The sequence below is a fragment of the Phragmites australis genome, chromosome 1, assembly GCF_958298935.1.
Source record: "Phragmites australis chromosome 1, lpPhrAust1.1, whole genome shotgun sequence".
NCBI classification, from domain to species: Eukaryota; Viridiplantae; Streptophyta; class Magnoliopsida; order Poales; family Poaceae; genus Phragmites; species Phragmites australis.
In genome coordinates this window covers 35,105,052-35,131,637 of record NC_084921.1, presented here as the reverse complement: position 1 = coordinate 35,131,637, position 26,586 = coordinate 35,105,052, and the positions used below count along the sequence as shown (strand labels likewise).

General features: G+C 45.7%; 2 protein-coding genes across 2 annotated transcripts; both read right to left on the bottom strand.

Moving 5' to 3' along the window:
- Nucleotides 1–694: 694 nt before the first annotated feature.
- LOC133916621 (carbonic anhydrase, chloroplastic-like) lies at nt 695–16,882 on the bottom strand. The gene is given in 13 exon segments (XM_062360375.1): nt 695–1,056; nt 1,214–1,319; nt 1,436–1,575; nt 1,665–1,781; nt 3,296–3,344; nt 3,448–3,509; nt 8,261–8,395; nt 8,546–8,651; nt 8,743–8,882; nt 8,990–9,106; nt 11,475–11,523; nt 11,625–11,686; nt 16,622–16,882. Coding segments are annotated over 13 exon segments (1,374 nt in total). The 5' UTR covers nt 16,778–16,882; the 3' UTR covers nt 695–921.
- Nucleotides 16,883–24,798: 7,916 nt separating this feature from the next.
- On the bottom strand, nt 24,799–25,956 carry LOC133916612 (uncharacterized). The gene has a single exon (XM_062360362.1). The coding sequence runs from the start codon at nt 25,883–25,885 to the stop codon at nt 25,154–25,156; it is 732 nt and encodes a 243-aa protein (XP_062216346.1). The 5' UTR covers nt 25,886–25,956; the 3' UTR covers nt 24,799–25,153.
- Between the last annotated feature and the right edge of the window lie 630 nt (nt 25,957–26,586).

Genomic DNA, 26,586 nt, shown 5'->3' with positions numbered 1-26,586 from the left:
AGCTGACAAAACCTATACATGCATAGCTCCCTGCATACGCTTTCATTCTTGCGTAGCATAATAGGGTTCACCTGAAAGTGCTACTTCTGCGAAACAAGCAGCATGTACTTCTAGGAAACCTCTAATTTGGGGCTAATAGGCCGTCACTTATTATCTGTTATCTGTGACGGATAAATACCTGATCCTAACCTAAGTGACATAAGTGACGGTTACCCGTCACCTATTATCTGTTATCTGTGATGGGTAAATACCTAGTCTTGACCTGAGGTGACATAAGTGATGGATCGTGTAATGACCTGTCACTTATACGTGTCTCTTTTGTCTGTTTTTCACGTAGTGTCTAAACAAAGCATCCAACTGTAATAAACTTTTTTATGGCAAATTGCAAGAGCTTTATTCAATAAACTAGGATTGCAAAATCCAAAGGAAATCAAGGAGACAGTCCACACAATAACAAGTCATGCCAAAAAGAGGTCTGAAAATCCCTGTTAAGCTCTTGAATTTCATGCAAAATTCCCAGTTTCACCGGTTGAGAATATTTTACCAAGGTGTGGTTATCTGACTCCAACATTGCATGATGGTAGCCATCTCTTTGCTAATTGTCTAAAAAAATAGCATGTTTCCTTCAGAGGACAAGAGGACTAGTTACGCCCATCGGAAAACCATCAACGTTTCAGAGAGAGAGACAGAGAGATAGTATAAAAAGGTAAACTCTTCGTCATAATATTATTGAAAAGATTATAGCTGATGTCTTTTGACCACAAGGCGATCCAATATGCATCATATATTCCAAAAAAACTCCGTGTTATTGCTTATTACAATTCACATCGGACGTATGTAGCGGTAAATAAGTACTCCACGCGTTCGCATCGATCGGGAGCATATCTGTATGTATGATGTAGGAGTCAAATGGTTGACCACTTAGAGCTCCCACGTGCCGAACTTGCCGGAGACGAAGTCGTAGTGGCCGCCGACCAGCTTGAGGGTGCCCTTCTCCAGCCCTTTCTTGACGAACGGGTACGACTTGAGGTTCTCGAGGGACAGGTTCACGGCCTCCTGCAGAATATTCAGAAATCAAACAAATACTCCGTCAGCAATTCGATCCATGCATTTGTCGTCAGGGAAGACCAAGTGGCGTGGATGAACTAATGGTAGCTAATTGGCACTGCTGGTATCATATGGATCAAAGAGAAATCTTTCAGTGCATGCATACCTTTTCCAAGATGGAGCATTGGTCAGCGAAAGGAACTGATGCGTGCTCGGTCTGCACCTTCGTCTTGGCGGGGGAACCGATCCTGACCCAGTCCTCGACGAAGTGGCTACGCGCATCGTCAAATGAACAGAGAACATACTCGAATCAAAAACATGATGTAAGAGAGGGGAAAAAAATAGTTTCAACAGATTCTGTTTTTGTCTGAATCATTCAGTTACTTACAAGGTGTCTGGGGCGCCGTCCTGGAGTGAGAGGAGCGCCTTGATTCCGCCGCAGCGGCTGTGGCCAATGACCACGATGACCTCCACCTTGAGGGCGCAGACGGCGTACTCGATGGCGGACCCGACGCCGGCGTACCGGTTCTGCAGTTGGCAAGTGACACGTAAGCCGAGCCGATGCCCGCTGGTGGCGACGACAAGGCCAAAATTACCAGACGAGACGACGAAGGTACCTTGTCGTAGGCTGGGACCATGCTGGCGATGTTGCGGACGGTGAAGGCCTCGCCGGGCTGCAGGCCCAGGGTCACCGATGGGCACACGCGGGAGTCGGCGCAGGCGAACACCATGTACTGCACCAACCCAATCACGGCATCAGCAGCCGGAACAGGACGCTGTACACCCCACGGTTCGCGCTTATCGTTATCGATAAGGACGTAGGCAGATCGATCCTGACTGATTTGCATGTTTGACCGGACGGTTGTCTTCGTTCTCAGCGGCAGGAGGGCAGGATAGACAAAAGCCCAGCGGCAGGAAGGTTCCCGTGGCAGGTGCAAGCGTTTCGAGTGCGAGCTTGATAGCCTACGCACGCAGGCTTTCGTGTGCCTTGTTGGCGACCACGCGCAAGACCGCCGATTCTGATCCCATTGCCGAATATCTTCGGGCAATTTGGCAGATGAAAGTGAGCCCACATACAATTTGCAAGCAAATCAAAGGTCCAAACTGCCAAGTAAACGCTGCAGATCATGCTGGCTTATAGGAGCAGCAACAGGAGGCTGAGTGATGACATAGCTCACACTTGGAGGTAGGATTTGGAGAGGGGAAAGGGGTATCAGAATGCATGGTGTGATGCAATAATCAACATCAGCTTTAGCCGGTTTCAGGTACTGCTGAACTTTTCTATCTCAGGTAGCATATTGTAAGGATCAGCATGCCCAGCAGTGGCAGAGCAGAGCTTGAATATAAGTGTAGGGAGGGGGGGGGGGCAATCTTGAGGAAATATGCTTTGTTTGATAATTTTGTTAGTATACAAGTGATTATACTATAAGTGGTTGCTTAAGGATTTTGTAGAGAAATGAGGGGCCATGCTACCTTTGGCGTCTCCTAAGAACCGCCTCTAATGGCCACAGATGCAAATACGCAATACTCCAAAGGCTTAAGCGAAAGGTTTTAGCCAACATTTATGCGCATAACTTTCACGAGGGTCAGGAGGAGACGTCCAAACCAACTACTCTCCTATGTTGACATCCAAGCTTGAAGAAAGAATACGCCGTGGGAGACCCATGCTCCTTCCTAACCATGCACCTACAAAGTAAGCCTATGTTGGGACGGCGACATCTCAATAATCAAAAGCCAAATCGCAACATGGCATGCCCTTGCGGCATGCATGTTAGTACTGCTACAGTCTCTTGGTGGTGGCGTTCAATTCGTCGATCGAGCAGCAATTGCACTGGCATTTCTTTGCCTACTGTTACATGGTTGAAAACTGTGCTCCATAGAGCAGACTTCTTGTAGAATCCTTGTATCTAACCGTTGACGGGTTAATCAGCCGCTAATGGCGATAAGCTGTCGCCCAAAGTATGAAGTCATGTAGCTGGGACAAGCTCTTTTTTTTTCTCCTTTCGTCCAGTTTGACCTCGACCCGTAAATGCTGTGTGCACACTCGGGCCAGAGTGTGCCCAGAGTCGTGCGTAAAGTTGTGGGCAAAGGTGTTGCCCAGATCCCCACAAAATCCAAATCTACATCATGCAGTTTTTGGTTAAATTAAAGCTTCGAGGATTTCTGATGAACAGAACAAGAGTCACAGAACAACCGACCGGAGCATTTCGCTACTGCACAAGGGTGATCGAATGACAGTATAGCATACCTGTGGGGTCTGGCCGGCCTTGAGCGGCTCGAACAGCTCCGGCTTCTTGCTGACAAGAGGAAAAAGACAGCGATCAATTCGCGCATCCAAAACAAAATCCCAAATGAAATCAAATACAGGGTCTGTAGACGTCGCTAGCTCGAATTACTTACTCGTAGACATCGGCCTTGAACTGGTCGAATCCGCTCTTCAAGCGATCCACGGCGTCCATGCCCTGCAAGAACCGAAATTACTCGTCAACCACCTTATAATCCACGACAAGAACATCTATACTCTTGACGCATCAGCATGTTTCTTGCGTGTGTGGAGGGAGGGAGAACATCATGCAGATTCTGGCTTCCTTGCATGACACAAAGAAAGCATGCACAAAGGTGATCCAAAGTGGATGCAAGGATTGCAATAGCAAAAAGAAAAGAAAAGGTGAAGCGGCAGCTAGCTAGTGAGCGACGAGCCAAGAAAGGAAAAGATCAAGACGCATCGATGCATGGAGGATGGAGGAGGGGACGGACCTTGTATGGTAATGGAGAGTGGGTGACTTCTGGTTCTGGAGGATTGATGAAGAGGGGAGTCTCTGTGGACGGGTTCGCTGCAGAGCTGCCTCGTCCGTGCCTCCTTTTATAGCAGGGGAGGCACAAGAAGCAGCGGCTCACCGTCTTTTCCTCCTCCCCTCTCCGCTCGTATAGCTGGATGTATGAATGGGGAACGGCGAACAGGTCCAGATTGAGACGTTCGACTTGATCTCGTCGTCTGCGAGGCTCCCCATTCTGCGGCGGCACTAGTCGTCGGTTTTGGAGGAGCAGGGGTCTGAGACCCCAGCAGCGGGAGCAGGCAGCAGGCCTTGGTAATTCCGAGATTCAGAAGAAACGGTTGGTGAACTTCGAAAATTGTTTCAGATGCCTGTTTCGATTTCCACTGTGTCATTCTGATTTCGAGTGCATCGGTCAAACTAGCTAGTAAGGCCATAGCTGTGAGAAGAAGAATTCTGGTTTGTTGCTGGAGCCACGGTTGGGAAATTCGTCGAAAACGATCGATATTCGTAAAAACTGGTTAATTTGGTTCACGCCAAATTTTAAATTCGACCGATTTTCGAATTTAAATTTTAAAAAAATATTTTTACTTTATTTAGTGTGTAGGGTGTACTTAAGAGTATCTATAAAATTAGTTTCACTTCATTTAGAGTTTTTTTAATTTTTTTATAATTTTTATAAAATTCACAAACATAAAGTGAACATATTAAGAAACAACATTGTAATTAACATTTTCATATCTACGGTTCTCATACATAAAATATAGTATAAGTAAACTAATAAAAGTAGCTTCACTAATTTTGGAGGTGTGAGTTATGAATTAATTTATTGTAACATATTTACAAAATCCTACATGTTATTGTAGCTATTTCATGAGTTCATATATTTTAAAACACATAGATACGAGGTCTAAAAAATTGGTTTCATATTTTTTTTTTTATTAGCAAAGAATTAACTATGCATTTAGCTAGGTTTAACAAATACATTTTCTCACAAACATATTCAACTTTTTTATTATTATAAATATTTTTATCATATAGATCATGATGTTAAAAAAAACAACAAAATTTGTTTTATTTATTTAAAACTTAGATAAATTAGTTATCGATTTTATAAGGTTAAGTTATTTTTTAAGATTTCTCTTGAACTTTGCTAAAATTTGATAAAACCAATGGTTTTTTGATAAAATTTAAGTGGTTTTTGAAGAAAATCAAGTGGTTTTTTGCCACAAATAAAATACGAAAAATACGGTCAAATGCCGGTAAAATCGAACGATTAATCAGTCAAATCTCCTGATTACTAAATACCCAATACGGTGAGAATTCGTTTTTCTGTGCTGTGCGCAAGGCGATCGGCACAGTTGCTTGTTCCCTGTGAGTCCCTGGTGGCTGTCCTCATCGTTTCAACATCCAGCTACAGAATTAACAAAGCAATTGCATGCTCCCTGCGCGCTGTACTGTGATGTTCATCGGTCCTTGCGCTATAGTACCGTGAAGTAAACACTGTTCGGCGCCCGTGACTGCTAGTTTCTCGGCCTAGGTGATCAGCACGGTGCTGCACAGTGGATAAAAGTCAGGTGCTGTGTGAAGATTCTACGTGAAGACTTGTGCTGCTAAGGTTATTGTTTTTTTAAACAGGGCTCCTAATATCGGTTTTCATTGGAGGTCTACAGGATATATGGGAGTGCGAACGGGGATCGAACCTCGCTCATGCGCGTTCGGTCTGTTGCACTACTGATCGTGTACTGTTGTAGCACTGTTTAAGCTGCGTGACAAGAACACTGTTGTAGTACTCATCGTCGTACTGTTTCGCTACTGTTCAAATTGAAGATTAATAATTCACATGTTTGCCGAAAAAAATGTGTCAACACACTGGAAGGCGACGCAACCCCAACCGTGGCACCACGCCTCTCCGGAGCTACAGCCAGGGGCAAAGGCAAATCTTAGACCCTTTCAGGACCTTGTGTTATTAGCGAGAGCTGAGTTGTGTGTGACGGTGAAGCTTGGTTTGAAATAGACCGCATGCACTACTTCACTATAGGCGTCGCAACATGTGTAAATCTGAAGCAAAATTGCCAATTTGAAGTTATGTGAGTGCACTGCTTTGAGCTAGGTAGGTGTTGTCACCGATCAATAAAATTGATTGTCCAAATACTTATTTAAAGTAAGAATATATGATTATCAATTGTGTGTTTTAAAAACTAGAGCATGGGATTTTATACAGTTTCAAATCTTCTAGAATAATAGTTATATGCTATGTTCTTCCTTAATTAATATTAGGAGAAGAGATTACAATGGAGGAGTGTTTAGATCTAATTCTAAGGATCTCGATTAGCTCTGTCATTCTAAATCCTAAAATTATTATCGGATGAGTCTAATCGATGCTCAAATTTGTTATGGATTTTAATAGATTATTTTTGTTTCTATCGATTAGACTTACTTCATATTATTTATTCGAATTCTAGCTTTCAACCTTATTTCCCTATCTTTCCTTCTCCCTTAGAGATACCTCCTCTCCTCTATATATAGTTAGGTGGAGAATGCATACTATAATCAGAGTCTCTAAATTTAGCTTCTCGGATATATTATTTTTGAATATACGAAGAACTTCTTTCTAATCCAGAGATGGTTCATCGTGCAGAATACGATGAACTATCTGGAATACCAGTACATATCTTATTTATCTCATAGCAGTTATAAAATTTACCAGGATATATATATGTCTGTATGGTCAATATGTGCCAGTGAACACTAAAATATTTTGGACCCTGTGGCGGAGCGTGGCCAGGTAGGGTGGAGAATAGTGGTGCGAAGTGGAATTGAGGTGTGTTGCCTGCAGTTGGTGAAAATGTTTTTTCTGTTAACCCAAAAACCGCAATAAGAAAAAGTAGCCAAGTAAATTAAGTCACTTGAAGTTGCCTTGGCTTCATGCTAATACAATAGGGCAAATGCAGAGGAACCGAAGGAATCTCGGATGTTTACAAACCTATTAGGAAGTTTCGGTGGTAGCATTTGGAACAAAATAATAGCAATGTGGCAATTAAGGTTTTCTTTATAGGTTGCTTGGATAGTCGATTATTTAACCTAATCCCTTGATTGACAGAGGAAGCCTAATCCGCCCCCGAGCTTATTCCTATCTTTCATAACCACAGGTTTGCAGGCATAAATATGAGCACAAATGGCTTATTGCTTTGTTGATCATAGTTCTGTTGACAACTAACAAGGAAATTTAAGGGGCAAATGTTGTTATTTCTCTATTTTGTTATTAAACTTTACTGCTTTTCTACATATAGCGCAAACTCCGCAGTTGTGTTTAGTATTACTCAGATAGAACTAACAGTAAGAAAAATAATTTCTTTTAGGAAATGGCAAGATCTCTATTCAATTAAAGCATAATTACAGCACTTGGTGACTGCATCCAATAGGAAACTGGGGACGCAGGTCAGCCAGGAAGAAGTCACACTCCCAGCCAAGGTATGCTTTGCGCGACAGTGTGTTTGCTGCATTCGCTTCCCAACTGGTAAACACAAGATGGTCTGATTGACAAGATTTTACCAAGGTAATCTAACTTCAATTGTGCATAGTGGTAGCCATCTTTTGGCTGATTTTAAAAGCATCCATCTACAGGCACCCGAGTGTTTCTTGGGTACCGGGTGCTCAATTTTTGTGACGGTTGGATTGGACGATCCAACGGCCCATATGCTTCTTCTTTCTCCTATCACTTTTGCCTCTTCTCTTCCTCCGACCTCCCTTACCCTCGTTGTCACCCACATGGGTCGTCGCCTGCTACGGTGGGGGTAGGGTCTCACCAAAGCCATCATCTCTACTGTTGACCTCACCCGACCCTGTCCACATGTCATCCTCCTCCACCTCGATCGATGACGCTCCCGTCGCCCCACCCATGAACCGCTACCACTGCAAAGACAATCTACCACCAAGACGTTCCCTCTAAGCCTACTGGGCTTCGGTGAACCCCACCCTGAATTCTGAGCATAAGATCATGCGGCCATAAAAATCGGGTGAGGAGAGCCTTCAAAATGCTCAATTGAAATAAAGCTTTCCGTTTTAAAAATCTAGTACTCTACAGCAGCTTTTTTCCTTCGGAGGACGAGTTATGCACCACCGACAGACCATCAACATTTTAGTGAGACAGAAAGAGAGAACACCAAGAGGTCGTAAAAAGGTAAACTCTTCATGATAATATTATTAAAACTATTATTGCTGATGTCTTTTGACCACAGAGCGATCAAATTATGCATCATATATTACATAACAACTCCGCGATAGAAATTAAAACAGTAGAAAATTATATTGCTTATTACAATTCACATCGGGCGATCTGGTACGTAGCGGTAAATAAGTACTCCACTCATTCACATCGATCTGGTGCATATTTGTATGTATGGTGTAGCCGTTGTAGGAGTTAACTGGTTGAGCACTTAGGGCTCCCATGTGTCGAACCTGCCGGCGACGAAATCGTAGTGGCCGCCGACGATCTTGAGGGTCCCGTTACCCAGCCCTTCCTTGACGAAGGGGTACGACTTGAGGTTCTCAAGGGACACGTTCACGGCCTCCTGCAAAAAGTTTAGAAGCCCAAGAGTATTTCGTCAGCAAGTCAGTCCATGCAGAGCTGGTGTACATTTGAGTAGGAAAGAGCAAGTGGTTTAGATGAACTAATGCTGAATAAGCAAAGAAAGATCGCCATGGTAGCTGCTGGTGCATACCTTCTCCAAGATGCTGCATTGGTCATCGAAAGGAACTGAGGCGTGGTCGTTCTGCACCTTCTTCTTGGCGAGGAAACCGATCCTGACCCAGTCCTCGACGAAGTGGCTGAGTACATTATCAAACAAAGAGAGAGCTCGAGTCAGAAAGAGACGACACGCTCTCCGTAGTTTGTTGTTCGTAGCGGAGCATTGCTTACAAGGTGTCGGGTGCGCCGTCCTGGAGCGAGAGGAGCGCCTTGATTCCGCCGCATTTGCTGTGGCCAATGACAACGATGCACTCGACCTTGAGGGCGCAGACGGCGTACTCGATGGCGGACCCAATGCCGGCGTACCGGTTCTGCAGTTGCATTGGCACAAAGTGAACCAACGTGCAGCCACGCATGTCAGTCAATGCCCCGCGTCGACCGGCAAAAATTACCAGAGGACAAAGGCGTCCGTGCGTACCTTGTCGTAGGCTGGGACCATAGCAGCGATGTTGCGGATGGTGAAGGCCTCACCGGGCTCCAGCCCGAGGGTCACCGACGGGCACACACGGGAGTCGGCGCAGGCGAACACCATGTACTGCAGGCCAACAACGAAAACAATAAATATTTCAGTCGAACAAGTCACTTGTTCGTATTAATGGAAACAATAAATATTTCACTTGTTAACGAAAAGGGCAAGCAAAATCAATCTTGTTAGTACTAGTATTACTGAGCACTTGTTCGTAAAAAAAAAAATTGTTCGTCGAAGAGTATTATTACTGAACACTTGACACCCCCACGGCTCTTATCGATAAGCAAGCAGGCAGATCGGTCCTGATCGGTGGAGTGCACGGTTCTGGCTCTGGTGGAATTGCACGGCGGTGCCCTGGTACTAAAAGGTTGCCACTTTTGACCTGTCTGTCTTGGCTCCCAGCATCTTTTTACCACAGGGGCAGCAGGGTCGAGGGGAACAAACGGAGACCAAAGGCAAGCCAAGCAGCGGGAAGGTCCCGCTTCCGCCCGTGGTAGGTCCAGGCCCTCGTTTGAGTGCGAGATGGATTGGATATTCTACGCAGGCTCTCGTGTGCTTCCTTGGCGATCAAGGGGCAAACAAACACTGATGGTGCTCAGTGTTTCTGATCCCATTACCGGCAAGCACGAATATTTCCGGGCAAGTTGGCTAAAAAAAGGCAAGCCCATATGCGTGAACCGAGAACCATTTGCAAGCAAAATGAACATCCAAACTGCCAAATCAACGCTGCGTGACAAGAGCACAGGAACAGGAGGCAGGAGGCCCACTTTTGCAGGAGGCAGGAGGCCCACTTTTGCAACTCGTTCCGATTGCGGCAGCATGGACCATGGCACCATGCACGGATAGGAAATGGAACTAGCTTACACTTGGGAGGCCAGGATTTGGAAAAAGAACGAAGATTAGGGAGCATGGCGTCCTGATGTAACCATCAGCAGATTTAGCCGGTTCCAAGAGTACCGCTAGACTTTTTGCACTCTGTAGAGGCATATTGGATTGGGAGGACACGTCCAACATTTATGCGCCTAACTTTCGTATGGTTAATTTGCTGGGCTAGGAGGACACGTCCAGACCAACTACTCCTACACTGACGAAGAAAGAATTCGGTTGAGGGGCCAATGCTCCAGTGCATGGTAGGGCCTGTGCTCAAGCTGAATCATGGCTGGACTACACAATGGTCATGGAAAAAAAATGATGGAATGCTAGGCAGGTACAGCTATTTATCTACATGGCTCTCACTGCATTTCTGTTCTGTTTCACAAGCGAAGAAGACTAGCTGTTCACGTTTCTTTGTGGGGTATATATATGATATGTGCAGTGACAAAATGGTGTGATATCTGAAATAGCTACCCACCACCATATGATGTTAATTCTAGTTCAAATCTAATGATTCATGCGGGAGAACAGGATTGAGTTCAACTGTGAATAAGTTTCAACTCACAGCTAGGTCGTAGCTACTCATTCTTCTTACTTTGTTTCCCCAAGACTGACTAATTAAGACGCCAAATTAGACTAGTTTTGGACGAACCTGATAGGCTGCTACAGAGGTTGGGTGCATGCATGGGATGCCAGCTGACAAAAACAATACTAAAATTATGTACTTGTGAGATTTTGACACCAGGTTATACTAGGAACGAGGAGAAACGAAGAAAAGAAACATATCCATGATCTACAAAGTGATGCTATATAGGGACGGCGACATCTCAGACAGTAATCATAAGCCAAATCGCAGCACTTGTGGGCATAGCACATGTGAATGCGCTTGTGGCATGCATGTTAGTGGTGCTAAAGTATCATGGTGGGCTGGTGGCCGGTGGGAGCCGTGAAGGATTGCATAGTTGGAAGATGGTGCCCCATGAAGCATTCTAGTCTTATTCTTTTATTAAGTAACTTTCTTTCTAATATAAATTTTATTTTTATATAATTAATGATATTAAAAAAATAAAATGATCATTTTATCTTTTATCTTAATGCTCATGCTCAATCCAAAATATCACATATTTTGAGGCGGAGGAGTAATAATTTCCTTCTATCTAGTGGCTCACGGGGCACTAATGGCGACAAGCTGTCTCCCTCGGTCTGCGAACTCTGGCAATTAGGACAAGCTGTGTTCCTTTTGCCTACCATACTTTGACCTCGGCCAGCGAATTGTGTGTGCACACCCGGAGTTGCCTGCAATTTGGAATGCAGGATTTCGGTGTGCTAGTACTGGTGAAACACTGTTACGTAATTCTACCTGGATAAGTACTACCAAATATGTGGGCCCGGATCCCCCAAATACAAATTTACGAACGTGGTGTTGGCTAAACCTTGTAAGATTTCTGACGACGAGCATCGCGAGAGCATGTAAGAGTGTCAAAAAAACAACCGGCCGGAGCAAGTAGAGACAGATTCCACCAGTGTACAAGGGTGATGAGATGGCAGTAGTAGTACATACCCTGGGGGCCTGGCCGGCCTTGAGCGGCTCGAACAGCTCCGGCTTCTTGCTGCCAAGAGGAAAAGACAGAGATCAATGCGCGCATCCATAACAAATCCCAAACGAAGTCAAATACTGGGGCTGCAGACGTCGATAGCTCGAATTACTTACTCGTAGATATCGGCCTTGAACTGGTCGAACCCGCTCTTCAAGCGCTCCACGGCGTCCATGCCCTGCAAGAAACACAAATCGAGTCAACAACTGTACCATCCACAACAAGATCAACGTACATACTCCGGATGCATCATGCAATTTTCTTGTGCTTGTGTGTGTGTGTGTAGAGAGAGAGAGAGAGAGAGAGAGAGAGAGAGCATCATGCAGATTTTGGCTTCCTTCCCAAGAGGCCACAAGAAAGCGTGCACAAAGGCGTTCTAAAGGTGTTTTCAAGGACCTGCTTTGCAACAAAAAGTTGGAGCGGCAGCTAGAGAGCAGTATCAAACGGGGCAAGAAAGGGGAAAGGAATGGATGGGGATTACTGTGCGGGAGGAAGAAGAGATGAGGAAGGGAGACGGACCTTGGACGGTGGTAGAGGAGGAGGTGGTTGGGTGGGTTTCTGGTTCTGGAGGAGTGACGTGAAGGGGGAATCTATGGACGACGGCTTCGCTGCTGCAGAGCTGCCCTTCTTTCAGAGATAGTAATCTTGCCTACGGGTTTAAATAGCCAAGGGTACACGGATATAGATATAAGTATATTTTTGGTCCACGGGTATAGCGGGTTGTTTACTCGTAACAGAACGGGTTAAACATGGGTCTGTATCTTCGCCTGCGGGTGCCTATAGGCAAACTCGAAGTGCCATCCGTAGGTACCCCAATCTTATCTTCTCCTAGTCCTATACGTGTTCGTCTCTCTATCTTTACCTTTTTTCTCACTCTTCTGTCGTACCGCTCAGGCCGATCCGCGGTGGCTGGCCGCCTTGTGCTCCTGCCGCCCTCTCGATCTCTACCACGGTGGCCCCGACAGCAGCTCTAAGGCGAGGGCGTCTCCCGAGGTGCGTCTCTATCCACGTGAAGGAGGGTGCATCTCTATCCGACCTCGACGGGATGCTCCTCGACTAGCGAATCTTCGCGTTGCGCCCTTCCTGTGACCCTGTCTGCTCAATCCGCTGCCACCAACGACGGCCAAGGTCGCAGGATGTTGCCTCCGTCTGCCCGTTCCCACGCACGTAACACTGCTCTCCTCCCCTCCGACGAGCTACTACTTCCTCGACCTCTCCTCGACTTGCTTTCTCGCTGTCAGCCTCGTGAGCGTGGCCTTCGTACTCATCCGGTGGCAGTGTGGATTCATGCCAACCACGACTGGATCTATGGACGGTGGATGTTGGTCCCGCCGCTCCTTGCCGCCCGCCATGACGCCGTCTCGGGCGCCACCCCCGACTGGCTAGCGGGCCAGGCGGCCACCCTCATCTGATTCCAGACGCCGCCTCCACCCTGCCGCCATCTACCCGTCCACAGCCTACCCCCGGCCGCTATCCTAATCTCCCCCTGGCATCGCCCTAGCCGACCGCCGCCCTAGGCCCCAGGCTGCTGCCGCATGAGGGCCTGCAATGTTGCTGCTACCGCATGAGGGCCTGCAATGTTGCTGCTGCCGCATGAGGGCCTGCAATGTTGCTGCTGCTAAAACCCATGGGCGACCTGTGGATTTCGGGTACTCGATAGGCACGGGCGCGGATCAGGTAACCCTATTTGAATTACGGGTTAGGTAAGAATTTGCTTTGCTCACATCCGATCCGATCCGTTGCTATCCCTACCTCATTTAGTGCACTTTTTTATAGCACGGGAGCCACAGACAGCAGCTGATCTTCCTTTCTTTTCTTCCTCTCCGCTCTCCTCTTATCGCTGGATGGCTGCCTGGCTGGCTGGCTGGCTGGATGCGACCCTCTCTATCTAGTTTGGCTGAGCTGGTCGTCCGGTTTACTAGCAACATGACACGTAGAATTGTTTGTGAGAGAGAGAGTTTGAGCACGAAAAATAGTAGTGAACCGCTGATCGGAATGGCAAGAGCCTTTTCTCCTCTCGTTTTTCGTTAAGATTTCATTTTGCAGTTAGGCACCTCTGAGCTGTATTGGTCTCAGAGATGTAAAACGTGTGCTCAGCTTTTAACTTGATGAGGAAAAAAACCAGCTGATTAATCAGGTGCTCATGGGGGGGGGGGGGGGAAGTTGAGTGTGGAGCATTACTTTCGTGGCATGTATGCATCAGAAATGTACATCTAGGGAGCGTAGTGCTTGTTGACAAACTCACTCCAAGCTGTACTAGCTAGACGTCGGTGCTGGATGTTCAGATAACCCAAAATACTTAAATACAGCCTATGAATTCAGCAAAAGTAACAAAGAGTACTCGCAATCTGCTGAGGTTGAGACTCAACTGCTTAAGGGACAAACTGACTCTGCTGGAAAGCAGCCATTTCTGACTGTGATGCAATCGGTATGGGAGCAGAAGTCGGTCCGATCATCTGCCCGCTTCCCCATCCCCACGACTCGAGGAAACTTTCCCCAGGTGAACAATCGACTCTACTGCATGGACATGGATCGGAGTGACAAGCTTAGTTGTTCCCCGATCCAAGGATGATGCCACTGATCCAGATCTATCTACAGGCGTGCTGGCAACTGCTGCCATCCCCCCTACGAAACTGAAGTAATTTGGTGCGCTTAACGATTCTCCACTCCGATTAATCTTAGAGGCTGATTCTAAGAATTCTTGGAGTAATTTGGCAAAGCTTTTCTAAGAATTATTAGAGCAAAGTATTTCTAGCTTTAAAAAATTGTATAGTTAGAATTGTGAGCATACTGAAAGTGTTTGTGTGAGTTATTTATTTTTATTTTATACTAAAAATAAAGACTTAAACTACTTTATCTTAACCTACAAATTTAAGATCATAAGTGGAGCTGAGAGCTGAATCATTGAGGCCTCTCTCAATGCTCTAATATGGTTGATTTTTTAGATATTAATTAGATGTGCATGTAAGAAAAAAATAATGTGATAATCTATTTAAAGAGGAGAGATGAAGCTTGTTTTTATAGAAAAAACTAAGTCTTTGAGCAATTTTAGATGATTATGAAATAATAAATTGATTTGAAAGAATGAAAAAAATAAACAACACATATATACATTAAAAATTTATTTCTTAACATCAATTTTTTTACTCTCTCATAGGAGTATGAGATATCAGCTAAAAACAAAACATTGGAAATGGCCGTTTTAGCTTGTGGAGCCCACACCCGGATGGGCCGCCAATCGCACGGGGCCTTTGGAATCCTCTTAATCGGCGTGTTTAAAAAATTATCGGAGTGAGTACTTTTTGGGAAAACTGCAAAACCCCCCCAAAAGTCACTTGGATTTTGACTTTCCCCCCCAAAAGTTATTTTGTTGCAAAAAACCCCCTAAAAGTTTGACTTTGTTACAAAAAACCCCCTAAAAATTTAAAAAACTAAAAAAATCATTGGACCAGCGCCTCCTAAATCATTGGAGTCGAGCTCAGCTTATCAAGAGGGGACATCAAGAGAGGCAAGAAGAAAGGTTGCCCCTTGATCTGCATGCCGTCCTAATCCGATATTTGCTGCTCAGGGATAGAGTATATTCCTCCCAGCTTGCTTTATTATTGGCCATGTTGGTATACTAATAAGGAACCCCTGCTACTATACTAATAATGTAATATTACAGGAGCGCTTATCAATGACGTGCGTTTCTTTTGGGGCAGGCGTTCCTACTGATTTTCAACCACAGATGGGCTCCTTAGCTTCTTTTATTTGGCATATTTACACTGCGAATCTCATGGCAGTTACAGGCTTTGCTTTTGTACGTACCGCATAGTCGTTGTGCAATCGATGTCAAGCTGTGCATCACATCAGTGTGAGGCCATGGCTGACAAGTTTGGTTACCCACATAAAACCAGAACATCTTTTTGTGTGAAGGGAGAACATTTTTTTTTTGGCACAATAGGTAGCAAAATTTTATTGCTCAGAAAAAAACCTGAAAAGGAAGTTTTGTTGTGGGAAAGAGTACAAAGGAATCAAATTAACGTGAAATGTACTAGTTTTTGTGGCTTTGTGGTAAAACAAACCTCAAAAGTAAACGAGAGAGCAGGAAATCAGGAACGTTAAGAGAAAAGCTGACGTTTACAGGCAATTGGATCAAACGGAACTGAAAAGCCAAAAGATGCACGGATGGACTCTTCACGTCTTCTTATCGTGGCCATCATATTCCTGGAGGGACTAATCTACCTTATTGCTTTAGCGAAAAGCCACTGCACCCTTAACATCTCTATGTACTTGAAACTTTCTTCTTTGCACAGCACGCTTTTGGGGAATTATATTCTATCCAAAGCATCTACTCCCTCCGTAGTAGGCCTATTTCTTTTAAAAAAAATTCAAATTTTTTATACTTTGATTAATATTTAATTAAATTATAAGAATATCTAGTGTATAAAAATTATATAATTAGTTTCACAATTTAAAATGATTTTACACTATATAGGTTTTATAGCTATAAATGATATATTTATGAGAAAATTTTAGTTAAATTTAATTTTAAAAACTGAGCCAAAAAAATATGACTACTATTTTCGAATAGTGCCCGCAGCTCTCATAAAGTTGGCATTATCATTTGCCACGTCTTGGGCCCTCCCTTCCCGAATATTCTAGTCTATGGAGGTGGTTGGCATGCATGTTGCTGATGGAACAGTAAGCCACTAACATGCCTTGCCTTTCTTCTGTATACTATTCAATGATTGGTCTCCAAAAAAATGGGAATGCAATTTGAGCCCGAAACCAAGGTGGGGCAAGGTGCATTATAAGTTGGGTCGAAAGCTTTTGCGTGACATATTGGTTATGTTTCGTTTTAGAAATTCCTAGCCCGTACCATTCTCCTTGATTATGGGAAGATAGATTTGTGCATGCGGTCGTACATAGTGCATTGCGTGTAGACCCGTGAGTCGTGCCCGAAATAGTAGCAAGGACATGCATACGTGCCAGCTTCGTTAGTTACCTCAAGTCACTGATCAGAGAAACTAGTGGAGAGACGTGCACGTACTTCGTGCAGTGCAGTGGGTCAGTGACGCATGCATGCATGCATGCATGCGAGTCATTCGACCTATGTATGCAATGTACGTACCACGACGGTGGCCGGTGCGGCGAAGACAGGTGCATTCCTGATGAGCCTGGGGCGGGCGGAGGCGGGGCTGCTGGAGGAGGATGGCGCGGGGGTGCCGAGGCTGGCGACGATGGTGGAGGCAGAGGCGCGAATGGCGAAGCCCGCGGCGGTCGACATTGTGCGTGTTCCCTGTGCCGTGTGCCCACTCCTTATACGCGCCGCAACAAATAGGCGCGCCGCGCCCGCGTGCTGACAAGGCCGAGGAGCCCCGGGTGTGGGACTGTGGGTGGCTGATCAGCCGCGGGAGGCGTCGGCGGCGTGCGGCTCGGCTGGGCCGGTGCACGCGGGCCACTCGGCGCCTCATCCGCCAGCGCGCCACTCACGAGCCCCCCCGCGGGGATAGGCTCGGGATAACGCGACGCGCCACCGTGTGGCGGACGGGTGCGCGCCGGATGCACACCCGCGTCCTCGACCACACGCGCGGGTTGGGCGGAAACGCTCGGTTGGGTTGCGGCTGTGGTGGATGTGGATGTGATGCAGCGGCAAGGGGGCGTTGGGCCGGTGGGCTGGTGGTCGCGGAGCGGGGCGTCAAGCGTGTGTGTGTGACTGGGGTTTTCTTAGCGCTGGTGGTCACGGAGCAGAGCGGCACATGTGTGGTGTGGCTGCCGTTCATTAATCACCGGACGGTTGGTCTGGTGGTGACTAGTTGCCTGTCGGATCGAACACGTGATCTTGGTTGGAGTGACAGCACGTGCTGGGCGTTGAGGCACGTCGGCCAAATGCTGGCATTCTTAACAGTCGTGTGAGCGCTTGACTGAGGCCTTGTATTGAGCAAACTAGCCTGAAGACTGACGGAGCTTAGTGGTGCCTAACTTGGGCCACGGTGCAGGTCGTTGGAAAAATATGTTAGGATTCGGCCCATCGGCTGGTTGGGCACGACATGAAGATCGCCATTCCTTTTCTGTTCAGTAGTTTTTGGAGAATCGGCACGTACTGCTTTGAGCCAGCTCTACCTATGCACTTATACAGCAAGATGGAAGCATGTCAGTTAGAGAATTTTTTATTTTTATATTTTGAAAAATATATATATAAAAATAGATATCCGTTTGAAAAATTATAGAACTAGCCTATTATCTCCCGCTATAAGGGTCACATGAATCTATCGCCCTTCCAATAGACAACAAAAATATAATTCTACAATGTTTTCAAACAGATGCCTTTTTTATTTTTGAAATATAAAAATAAAAAAAAAAACTCTCAGCTAGCTTTGCTGTAGAGACAATTGTGAAGGCACAGGATAAGTAACTGCATTGTGGCTCTTCATCTTTTTTTGGGACACAGCTACTTTAAACAATTGAACAGTAGCTTAATTGGTGAAGTACTAGCTCGAAATGCGACATGCAGACATACCTCACCACTGTACCAGGCCCACTGGTAAGGAACTGTTCACAGGAGCATGGCGTCGTGCTGCCACTCCTGCTACAGCTTTGGAAGACAGAAGAGGTGAACTCGATACAGGGAAGTGTGTGTACTTTCTCCATGCCCACTGCATCCCCCTGCGAATTTCTTGGAGGAAAGCCGAGCCCAAGCTTTACAGATACAGGCTTGTCCCATGCCTGTGCTAGCCACAAGCTATGCCGATCGACGCCGATGACCTTGCACGGAACTGAAGCTCCATTTGAGAGCATGCGTACGGGCGTTACTTATGATACTACATTGCGGAGCGGCCTGGCGCATGGAACGACGTACATGTGGAGGGTTGGCGCTTGAGGTTTGACAAGCTGAGACAGGATGAGCTCATTTTGGCGACATCGTAAGCACATGAGTAGGACAACAAGCCCAGGAAAAGGGCAAATACTGCAAACTGATGTTGTCATGCGCGTTTTCCCTGCAGAAATTGTTGTCATGCTATGGGCATGTTCGAATTATTCCTAACTTCAAGAAATCGTGGAATTGGAGCTAGTGTAGTTTAAGGGTGTTTGAGTGAACCATTTTATTTCTATTTCAAATTAAAAATAGAGTGTTAAACCACTTTTAACATACAGACTCTAAATCTGAGGTGAAGCAATGAGTTGAAGTCGTGTCAAACATGACATGTATGTCATGTATGCGCTTGTAGCTAGCCGTCGACTATTTTCTGCATTCAATTGGCAAACAAACTAGAATTTGCTACGGTTTGTGCATCTAAAGGATAAGTCGTTGTTGTTGAGTTCGCTTTTACTTTTTGTTCGTGTACATACACGTACTGTAAAGGTATCTCTTTCAGTATCGTATTGATTGAACAAAATTGCTTGTGAATGGCATATCTCTGTTGTAGCCTTTGTAAAGAAATAACCGCGTGTAAGAAGACCTAAGCTTGACAAAAACTGTACCATTCGGTTCAAAAGAATGCACGATTGCCCGAGAAGCTGCGAAAAGGACACTGATGTATCGCTTCTGCCTCTTGAAATTTTTATTTATATATTTTTTATTTTTAATATTTATAAAATTACACAACTGTTTGAACAAATTACAAGAATAAGCTACCATTGTCCGATCATCAGGTAACACCTTATAGGTCCCGTAGCTTAGAAGATTAAAAAATACAGTCAGACCACATGTCAGCTGTTCATTAGACGACACCATTCTATCACCGATGAACGAGCGAGATTTTGTGCCAGTGGGCCCACAAAAGGTATTGCTTACTGACCAGGCGATACCTTTTTATCTCCCACTGTTCGGCAAGCATCTAGTTCACTCGTGCTCGTGTGTATGTGAACGCGTGTGTTTATTTTTTAGTTAACTCTAAATTTTACCTAGAAGTATAATAATGTTCTAAAAATTCTAAATGTTTTTATGAGTAAACTAGAGTCCAATAGAAACCCATTTTAATTAGTATGATCCAAAAAACCTAAGCTAATATTTAATTAAAATTCTTCAAAGAAGCATACTTTTATAACTTCTAGTAATTTTTAATATCTCAAATAAATTCTCAAAACTCAGAAAAAATTCACTAATATTCTTATCATGTGATTTACTAATCTATAAAAATGTTTTCAGCCCTAGGTTATTTGGTGAAAAAGTGAGTTCCTCTGTAATGCTCTGTTTATATACATTTTTTATTATGTCATATGATATTCTCTTTTTAATTCAATTCAAATTCAAACAAATTCAAACAATTATATGCATTTGTGTAGTATTTGGATGAATTTGTGCATATTTGAATTTAAATTGAATTGAAAAGAGAATATCACATGAAATGATAAATGCTCATTTGTCAATTAAGATAGGCCCAATAATACCTTCCGCATAATTTGTTTGAATTCAAATTGAATTAAAAAGAGAATATCATATGAAATGTTGCAGAATGCATATAACTGTTTGAATTCAAATTGAATTAAAAAGAGAATATCACATGAAAATACATATAAATAGAGCATTACAAAGGAACTCACTTTTTCACCAAATAACCTAGGGTTGAAAATATTTTTATAAATTAGTAAATCACATGATATGAATATTAGTGTATTTCTAATTTTTAGGAATTTATTTGAGACATTAAAAATTGCTAGAAGTTATAAAAATAGGCTTTTGGAGAATTTTAATTAAATATTGGATTAGGCTTTTTGGATCAACCCAATTAAATGGTTTGCTAGGGCGCTCTAATTTACTCATAAAAATGTTTAGATTTTTTGGAACACTCTTGTACTGTAGATAAAATGAAGAGTTAAAAAAATAAATATTTGATGCATGCCGGACAGTGCAAAAGGTATCGTCCGATCAGTAGGCAATACCTGTGCAAAAAGGTATCATCCGATCAGTATGTGATACCTTTTGTGGGCCCACTAGTGCAATATCTCGTATGTTTACTGGGCGACAGCAAAGTGTCACCTAGTGAACAGGCGACATGTGACATGATTATATTTTTCGTATTTTTTAATCTTCTGAGCTGTGAGGCTCATAAGGTGTCGCCCGATGAAGATGATAGCTTATTCTTGCATTTTGTTCAAACAACTGTATAATTATACAAATATTGAAAATAAAAAATATATAAATAAAAAATTCTCTGCCTTTTGGTGACTCGGCCCAGTTCCACATATTTTTCAGTTTTTCCAAAGGATAACCAGCCCAATGAGGCCTCGTTTAGGCCTTGTTTGGCAACTAGGGATATCCCTCCACGTGTGAGCTAATCCCTACACGGATTTGGTGATCACCCGATCCCCACAGTTACATTGGAAGATAAATATCTCGAAACTTCTCTTCATTTGGATGGGGAAACCACCAGCAAGCAGCAACGACGGGGCGAATCGTGTGTGGTGAAGTCGCCATGATTTGCTACCGAGCATGTCCGTATCTTTGATGGATAGCTCTGTCAGCCGCACCCCATCAGCATCTGACACAACATCCAGTAGGCTTCTCCAGAGTCCAGACCGAGCTCGGCTCATGGCTCGGGGTAATGGATATTGCCGAAGCCTTCGTCAGCGCACCAGCCAAATCCCCACTGCCAAGTATGCCACGATAGACCGACGAGCCTGGAGTCTGACGACATTTTGCTCGTCAGTCACGACATGAAGCATCAACTTGGATCCAACACCCAGGCGGAGCGCTCAGATCTGGCACGGGGACGAGCAGAGGAATTGAGGAGGCGAAGAACAAGGTGTGATCTTCGTATTAACGGTCGCCACATTCGAGCAACATTGGCGACAAAGAGGTTTGGATCTAGGCTTGGCATCAATTGGTGTTGGAAGCGGCTACCTCCACTTTACTTGGACAAGATATCGTGGGAGACAAGCAATCAATTACGCTCTAGGATGGATAACTAACGGGAAGGATAAGGGGAGGCGTGTTGTGGCACAACAAAATCGGGGAAATGATTCCCAACTTGGAAGGAGTTACTTGATTACCTTGTGGGTTGGGTGGATCGGATCAAGAATTTTTCCATCCACGCCCCATCCAAATACAGAGTTAGGTTAGACTGAGAAATTACTCATGGGTGAGATTTCACACGTGGTTTAGGCCTCAATACCGACCATTCCCGACCTCAATCCCGACCATACAGCGTTAACTCCCATTAAAAAAAACATCGTTAACTCGTAGTCCTCACTCGTCATTCCCAGCATATACTACCACAAGTTCTTCAGAATGTGGGCATATGAAACTTGAGTGCTTGGCGTGTCCCTGTAGTACTCGAGCGCTTCCAGTTTCAAAATTTCATGCAAAACTAACGTTCAATGCATTTGTAAACAACTGAAACAACGTACGACCAAGAAATTTAAATTTAGCTCTCTCACTTTTGTATGGCAGTTTTCAACTGCACGGTATTTCACCAACAATCGGCGTTCAGAGTACGTAACCTCTGGGCAGACGTCTGCCGAGTAGGTTATTCAGTGTAAGACAACGAACAAGTCGAAGGATTACATGATCGATTGAAAGGTGAAAGCGCATATGCTCTTTGTCTAACAGGACATAGATAACATGATCGATTGAAAGCTCATGAACTCATGATGCATGTGAGAGTCGGATGCTCACTTGCTCAGTCGGGGGATCTGTTTACTTACTCGGACGACTGTTGTTCGTCCCATAGCTGTGTCCATATGTTGGCAACACTCCGAAGCAAAGACGCAGCACAGGGACAGAGGAAGACGACTGACCCCTCCCTGTCTCTCTCTCTCCCCTTTTCGTCTTTCTCAATTGGCTTCTTCCTCTGAAATTTCCTTCGCAATGCAGGCCGTTTATTATTCGTTATGACGCCCACTAGGCACTAGCCCCACAGGTCATGAATGCAACAGCCGCGCCGCGAGGACCCCGCGATTACGGGCAGTTCAGGGGTCAGATCGCAAAACGGACGGAAAATCCGAAGATTCCCCAATTTTCAGTAGCATTTTTGTGTGACCGAGAAGAAAACGAAGGGAATTCGAGTGGAAAGGAGCGAAAGCAACCGCACTAGATCTCGGAAATTCCCGAGCGGGCGCAGGTGGCAACGCGGACGCCACGGCCGGCGCAATGCAGAGTCAGTCCGAGTTCGAATGCAGAGAGCAAGCTGCTAGTTGCTGGTTTTGTCATCCTTTCCAAACATCTCAGAGATTAACAAACAAGAGGGCTGACTTCCGTCGTCAAACGCAAGAACTCGCAAAAAATAACCCCTGACTAATTTTATTTTACATTCAAGTGTTACTTTTATGGGGCCTAAACAAATCACACCAAATAAAGAGCAGCTGTTAGGTGTGTCTGAAACCCGAACAACTCTCACATCTCATAGCACTGGCTACGTACGTGCTCGGTGACTACGTGAGTTGCTACTGCACTGCGCCAGAAGGGAGCTGGCACAGCTCTGACGTGTTGCTGCTCCGGTGTAAAAGCAGGAGACGACGTGTTCCTCTTTCTGCGGCACTGTGCGAACGCGTTGAATAAATCCGCGAGGTTAACCTGACGAGCGCAGGGCAGGACGCGAGAGAGGATCGGCCTGCGTGCTTTTGTCATTCTGGTCTTGTAATCCGTCCGTTCATTTTGTGCGACAAGCAAGTTGTGGTAAATTTGGTGTAGCGCACGCCCTTTCCGTCATTTTGGAGTTTTCACCAGCCACAGCCTAGCGCAAACCTTACCTAACCTAGCCTGTATGATACCAAACACAACCCAGGGACAGGTTCTACTTGGAGGAGTGTCAACGTAAGTTGATCGGTCCAAGCGTACGTCTGTAACCCAACATGATCGGTCCAAGCGTACGTCTATAACCCAACATGCATGCAAGCTTGCAGAAAAGCACGGCACAGGTCGTCTGACTAATGGCATGTTTAAGTACTAACAGTACTCTGTTAGCAGGTGGCAATGCATTGACACTTCCTCTGCTCCGGGCAAACGTGCTGCGGACGGGCCGGGCAAGAGGTGATGATGCCTGCGACGATGCGTCTCAAAGCAGCAGGGTGTCAGCGCAGGGCTAACTGTTGGGTGCTTGGGAGCTAGGCAAACTCTGAATCCAACTTGGCCGGATCGCTTTCCGATTTTTGCCTGAGCTGTGGCGTTTGGTTCCTTGTTGCGATCGTAACGGAGATAGCTGTCGGAGACTTGGAATGATACATCTCGAGATTTGTTTTAGTTGCTGATCTTGCTCCTGCCTTGAAACGCATGCTGCTGGCCTACTGCAAAAAGGCCGCCCTGAGTTTGCGACTGATCGATTCCATCATCATATGGAGATGCATGATTCTGTTCGTCATTACATCATCACATATGAACTATAATCACGCTGCTGGTGTATTAGTCCTTCGCTTTCTTTTTGTTTTTTTATATTATTATAAAGAAAGTACCGACCAAACAGATCAACGCAACCTGCATCGCTGGTGTATTTGTAAGCTGTAACATCTGGACCGCCGTGGCAGCGGCGGAATCCGGTTGATCAGCCAAGTGCTTAGATACGCATGCCTTCCAACAAAGGTCGACAGAAATTTAAAACAGACAAGCCTGCTTCCATATTGGCACTTGAAACTGTGGTTAAATGTCACATGGTTGACTTCCGCAATCTTTGATACGAAGTCATCGGAAGCTACGAAAAAATTAAAAAAAAAAAACAATCAAGCTGTTTGTCATCGCGGACCTCAGTCTAGCGCAGTGGCGTGCGCGGCATTTTATCAATGGGTTTACATAGTTAAAAAAATTGATCGATAACCATAAAGATTTTACAATGACAAGATGTGAGTCCGTATTGATATAGAATCAGATGTGAGCGAAATATGCAAGCATTCAAGATACAAAGAAAGTTCAATATACTAAGCAAATTAGAAATCAGAGTGTAAAAAACTGATGCTCATTGTGGTCGCGCTCGCGCAACCCTTTTTCTCTATAGGTTGTATCATTTATTAGTAGCAAAGTGCAAACTGTAAAATAAATATGATATAATTCAAGTAAATTATTTACCTTTTCTAATCATATTGGTCTTTCATTTCATACATCAGTAGGAAAGAAATATAAAGAACAACATGCTACATGATCACATAAATTAAACACAAGAAATTAAGTTTGTCTTTTATTTTAGAAATTATGATTAAACACTATGATTATCAAATTAGCGATAACATCTTTTAAGAAGTGAAGGTGCCAATAACATATTTGAAAATTTTGAATGTACATCTGTACACCCTTATCCTCACTTGAGCCCGCCCTTGGACTAGCGGTCTAGTCTCTACTAAAAATAAAAGAAAGTAACACTGCAATGAGAAACGAAATGGTAAATTAGAAACAATGGAAAGTGAATTCCTCGCAAACAGACCCATCTACTTCTCCAATATACATTATACACGTATGTACAAACACAAACAACCACATGCAAACTTGAATTCCGCGCCAAATCCGAAAAATGAGCCCACATTTCCCCTGCTGTGTCTGACTTCACATCTTCCCCTTTTTGACTTGCTTAATCCCATTCACCAATTTAACTATACCACTGCTGATAGTGGAGTGGAGTACTAATCCGAGACCAGGTCTTCAGGGATCTCCAAGTCAAATGATTTGAAATTTGAAATCCGGAGCTCAAGCTTGAATCTCACGTTTGGAACGGGTCCTCCAGGGCGGTGTCGGTGCGACTCAGAACGGGTGGTGGTGGCTGCGGCTATGCCCGTGCACGTTGCCGAAGAGCCCCACGAGGTCCTGCCGGTACGGCAAGAACGTGCGCCGCGCGCCTGGTGAGGCCTTGGCGCCGTAGGACATCCGGCGTCCCGCGGCCACCGTGTCGACCTCGGTGGCGGCGGCCTTGTTTCCTCTTGCTGGCTGGTTCGCCTTGGAGCTGGAGGCGTGCTCTCTGGCCGGGGACGACGGCGCGGAGAGGAAGAGGAACCCCCCCTTCCCGTCGCTGTGGCTGCGCCCGACGACGAGCTCCCCGATGCGGCGCCACCGCGCGATGGACTCCGTGGACCTGCTCTTCCGGGGCGGCCGCGAGGGGGAGGATGCCAGCGACAACCCGGGCGTCCAGAGGCAGTAGCTGCCGGGGGACGTGCCGTCGAGATCACCCGCGGCAGCTTCTGTCGACGCCGACGAGGACGAGGACGTGCTCGCGAAGGACGAGGTCCAGGCCTCCTCCAGCTGGAACAGCCGCCCCAGCGGCGCCCTCGGCCCCGGCGCGGCGTCGTCGAGGACCCGGCCGAACACCGGGTAGAACGCCCGGATGCGGCCGCTCACGAAGAGCTCGTCCGCCGCCGGCTCCCGGCTCACGAAGGGGAACTCGAACTCGCAGTCGGACTCGTCCTCGTCGGAGGGCACAGCGCCGGCGTCTTCTCTCTCCACATTGGGCTCCTGGCGTCCAATCGGTCTCTGCTCCATGCCGACACAGTCTGGTTTTTCTTTGAGATCGGGGGACGGAGGGATGCAGCTGCTAGTTTGTTGGGGAGAGCGGAGCGGCGTTTATATAGGGGAAACCGGAAGAGGGACGCGGCTTGCCTGCTGCTCTGTTTGGCGCCTCCTCGGCCATCATCGGCTGCGCCTGCGCTACACGTCAGTCGTGAGGCACGCGGGGTTCGTTTCTTGGGCTTGTGTTGGTTGAGTTCCGTGTGCGTGTGGGTGTGCGTGTGCGTGTGGCCTCTTTCTCGCTACTTTTCCCCGGTTTTACACATGTTGGGATGTTTCTCGCTACTCGGCTTGGTCTCTGGGATTGCCCAGATCGCGCTTGCTTCTGAAACAAGCAGCTGTTAATCCGGTCGGCTGTGGATTGGCCGCCGATCGAATAAAGGTGATACACACGTCGGCATTCTGTAATCTGAGGAGTAACTGGGGAAGGCAGAAAGGCTGCATGCCGGTGTGAACCGAAATTGTTTTTAAAGAAATCAGCAGGTAATCTGCTCTAGTATTATCTAAAATAAAGACGTTCAAATAGGCCGTGTCTACTGGGCCGGCTCGAGGCACGGCACTGTAGGCACGGCCCAGGTACGGCATGGTCCGATTACCGACGGGCCGGGCCGGCACGGCACGACGTCACGGGCCGTGCCTGGGCCGAGCGCGCGGCACGACGGGTCGGCACGGCACGG

Excerpts from the sequence above, each read along its gene's own strand:
- LOC133916612 (XM_062360362.1), bottom strand. The coding sequence starts at position 25,885 with ATGGAGCAGAGACCGATTGGACGCCAGGAGCCCAATGTGGAGAGAGAA.